This window comes from Micropterus dolomieu, linkage group LG05 (assembly GCF_021292245.1).
Source record: "Micropterus dolomieu isolate WLL.071019.BEF.003 ecotype Adirondacks linkage group LG05, ASM2129224v1, whole genome shotgun sequence".
Classification (NCBI taxonomy): domain Eukaryota; kingdom Metazoa; phylum Chordata; class Actinopteri; order Centrarchiformes; family Centrarchidae; genus Micropterus; species Micropterus dolomieu.
In genome coordinates, this window is record NC_060154.1 from 3962745 (window position 1) to 3966772 (window position 4028).

The 4028-nt window shown below is 40.1% G+C and overlaps 1 protein-coding gene across 1 annotated transcript; it reads right to left on the reverse strand.

The window, feature by feature from the left end:
* Positions 1-256: 256 nt before the first annotated feature.
* Positions 257-2199, reverse strand: LOC123971244 (E3 SUMO-protein ligase ZBED1-like). Its single transcript, XM_046049955.1, has 2 exons — positions 1731-2199; positions 257-1176 (listed from the first exon to the last, which is right to left on the reverse strand). The coding sequence occupies exons 1-2, from the start codon at positions 2197-2199 to the stop codon at positions 257-259; spliced, it is 1389 nt and encodes a 462-aa protein (XP_045905911.1).
* Between the last annotated feature and the right edge of the window lie 1829 nt (positions 2200-4028).

A 4028-nucleotide genomic window follows, 5' to 3' on the forward strand; every position in this document is an offset into this window, starting at 1 on the left:
CCTAGTAAGGGCAGCATTTAAATATAAAGAAAGAACCAAATATAGTGCTCAGTTTAAGAACATTTCTTTTAAATATCAACTTGAGATTACCTTTTCCTTTTTATTAACTCAATTTCTTATCTGAACAGTCTCAACCATTTGCACAAGAAACAGACTATCAACTCAATAAACATTTTCACCCTCTTTTTTTACTTTGATAAACAGTAATGCTGTCTTGAGGTAGACATTAGAAGACTGACAAGCGTGTCCTCCTCCTTTAAAGATTTTGTGCGAGAAACACCAGCCTGTCAATGGCATCCGGGTTCAGAGATGCTTTGTGGCAGGTCACGATATTACCACTGCAGCTGAAAACACGTTCAGAGGGTGAACTGGTAGCTGGTACCAAGGGATACTTTTTTGTTAGGTGGCTCAGAGCTGGAAAGACAACTTCATGATCCTTCCAACACTTGAGGGGATCAGTGTCACTCTCCACACTTGCTGACTGCAAGTAACTTGACAGTTCATTTTCAATAGCCCCCCTCTTGGTTGGTGCAGTGGTGGTGGCTGTGCGCTGCTTGAAGAAGCTTGCCAGTGTCTTAGCTTTTGGTGCTACTGCTGCTTCTCCATCTGCAGGTTCAGGCACAGTGGGCACATGTAGGTAAGGCGGTTGATCAGCCAGTAGCGTCTCCACCTCCAGGACAGCTCTGTGCTTCAATGCATCGACTTTTTCACTTGGGATGTAGGTGGCCCTGAACCGTGGATCCACAAATGAAGCCATCTCCAATAGGTCAGTAGTGGCAGGGTCAGAATACTTGCTGTTGAGGTATTCAACAATGCTGGTCTTGATCGCTTTACAAAGCTCGCTATCACCCAGTTCACATGCCAGGAGACTTTCGTTCTTTTGGACTGCTTCTAGGACCTCTAAGTCCTGCCAGGTAGGGACAAGGTGCCTGGTCTTTTTGTCATTAGACAGGACTTTGGCCAGTGCTCCTTCCTGCTCCAGGACTCTCTCTATCATCTGCTGCCTCGATCCCCAGCGTGTGGCAGACTCGGTTATGAGTTGGTGACTTGGCAGACCCAGCTGAATCTGGACTTCAGCAAGATGTCTCCTTTTCTTCCAGCTGTATGAAAAACAGCTTACAATTCTCTTGCACAGAGAAATGGCCCGGGTGACGCGCTTGTCATTCATGCCATGTCCTGTCAAAATCATAAAAAAAATATTAAACATATGTGCTTATGCGAGAAATTTGAAATTTCACTTTAAGCTTTAGAAATATTCTACATTAATATTATTGTCTCGTTTCGTAGTTTATTTTTTTAATTAACACCTGTCCTAATCATAAATATCAGTCATTTATTTCCTGAATTTTAATCCCGTAAGTGATTTGTATGTATTATTATTTTTGTATAATTTATAAATGATGACTATACTGTATGTACATTTACTCATGTTTCGTTCTTGTTGTTGTTGTTCTTAGTATTTATGCTATTTTTTAATGCTACTTCTTATTTCTACTCCACTAAAAACTCCACAATGTTTAGGCCTACATATCAACATTAGTTTCTAGTTGCAGTCTGCTCTTTCAATACAGAGAAAAAAAATATAGTCTAAATAGCTAAATATGTTACATTGATGATATCACCAGGCTAACCAGCATTTTCAAGTCATAATTAATAAGGAAAAACTAACATTTTAATATATTTTTGTTTAAAGTAAAATATCTGACTACTCCATACAACACTGCACTCACCAATAGCCAAGTGTAGTCTGTGACCGAAGCACTGCATCCTCAGCCACTCGTTCAGCTCAACCGCTTTGACGATGTTGCTCTCGTTGTCGGTTGTTATAGCAACCAGATGCTTTTCTTGGAGTTTCCAGCTTGCAATTGCGTCCTGCAGGGCCTCAGCTATATGCTCACCGGTGTGATCCTGGGGGAAATAACTTGTTTGAAGACACGCTGTTTTCATCTCCCAGTCTTGAATGAAGTGAACTGTCACGCTCATGTAAGGCTCACACGTCCTGCTTGACCACATATCGCTGGTCAACCCAAAATGAGTCATGTTAGCGAGCCGGTCAGCAAGGCTCTGCCTGACGTCAGTGTACATTTGTGGCAGTGCTTCTCGTGCAAAGTAGTTGCGACTGGGAAGCTCATATCTCGGGTCCATCATTTTCAGTAGCTTTTTGAATCCGACTTGTTCCACAGTTGCAACAGGGGCCATGTCTTTAGCAATGTGATAGGACACCGCTTTAGTTATAGTACACCACTTGTCACTTTTCTTTTCATAAGGCACACTGCGGGTAAATGAAGTTTGCAGTGAGCTTTGTTTCGGGGCTGGAGCTTTTTCGGGTTGTCGATGGCTTGCGGCTGGGGCTTCTGCAGCGCGCAGATTCACAGACTCTTCGTATTGCAGTTTGTGCCACTGTTTTAGGTGGTGAAAAAGATCTGAATTGCTTCCACCCCTGGCTGTAATTTCTTTATGGCACTCCTTACATATAACATGATTTTGTTGCTCATCTGATACTTTGAATCCGAACCATCTCCAAATTACTGAGCCACTGCTTTTTCTTTTACTAAACAATTCCTCCTCCGCACGCTCCGCAGACGTTGTTGTTTCCTCCATGTTTGTTAAAGAGTGTATGTTCCTGCGCAGGGAGCAGTGTAGAGAGCGCCAGGTCAGTTGCTTGCTTGGAGCAAGGATCACAGCGCAAATTTGAACTATATCTATATGTGGTATGGTCTAATTCCATATCACATAAAAAAATATATCGATATATTTTTTATATCGATATATCGCCCAGCCCTACTGGCGAGAGAGATTAACTACATAAAACTAATCCAACAACATATTTTTTCTACCAGCGCAGTAGTAAATGCTTAGCTGGCTGATTTGAGCTTTGATGCTGGAAGCTGCAATTTTATTACCCATTAGTGATCAGCTGATTGTCTCATGAAGGTAACAAAACCAAAACAGAGCGCTGGAGAGAGAGAAATTAACTATATAAAACTAATTCAACTACATATTTTACACCACAGGTCAAAGCCAGTGCTGGAGAATAAACCAATCCAACTAACCTTACAGGATTTTTCTCCCAGGGCAGTAAAAGTTAAGCTGGCTGATGCTTCCATGCTCTAAGCTAACTTACAGTTTTATTGCCAATTATCAGCTGATTGTCTCGCTAAGGAGAATAAGTAACCAGAGGAAAAATCTTTTGCTCAGAATAGTCTTTTCTTAAACTTTTGAGAAAACACTAAGATCTCAATAGTATGTCTTTTTGAGATCACTCCAATCTAAATTGTTGCTCCTAAAACCCTTTAAGAGAAAAGGATGAGATGAAGAGAGATTGAGGTTTTGAGACTTGGGTAAGACAAATGGATACTGAATTGAGATTACAATAGGATAAATGAAAGTAACAGATGAGATCTCATCATTGTCTCTTTTTGAGTTCATTAATGTCTTGCTTATTGCTCCTAAAAAGCTGTTGGGAGCTCTGGAGAAATGTTTGTGAGCTTGATTGTATCACATCACTGCTTGGAGAACCGTGCTGGAGGCTTATCCTGAGCTGGATTTGAACCCCGCTTCTGCTGTTCAAAGGGCAAATTTCCTTTACTTAAAATAGGAGAAATACCAAATCCACAATTAAAGTCCTCAAAATTCTACTCAAGTAAAAGGTATAAAAGTATTCCACAGTGAATGTACTTTAGTATCAAAAGTAAAAGTGCTCTTTCTCTATGACATATACATGTTGTATCTCAGTTCTTGCGTGCATTCGGTCCTTAATGAATTAATCTCTAAATATCATGTCAAAGTATTGGGTGTTCCAGTTATACTGGCTGTGACCTTAACAAGTTGGAAAACATGACATTTGAAAGTGCATTATTTTCATTGTCAAAATGTATTTATTTTTCTCTGTAACTTGTAACAGATAATTAACAAATACAAAAACGATTTGAAATTAAGGGGAGTAAAAGTACAAACCACCATAAAAAGAAAATACTTAGCCTCAACATTTGACGTAAGTAAAGTACTTGAGTAAAATAACCCCTAAG

What these genes read in the sequence shown, in the direction of transcription:
- LOC123971244 (XM_046049955.1), bottom strand. Translation starts at nt 2,199, where the DNA reads ATGGCCCCTGTTGCAACTGTGGAACAAGTCGGATTCAAAAAGCTACTG. An exon ending in CAGACTACACTTGGCTATTG is followed by an intron (nt 1,177 to 1,730) that starts GTGAGTGCAGTG and finishes TGATTTTGACAG; the next exon opens with GACATGGCATGAATGACAAG.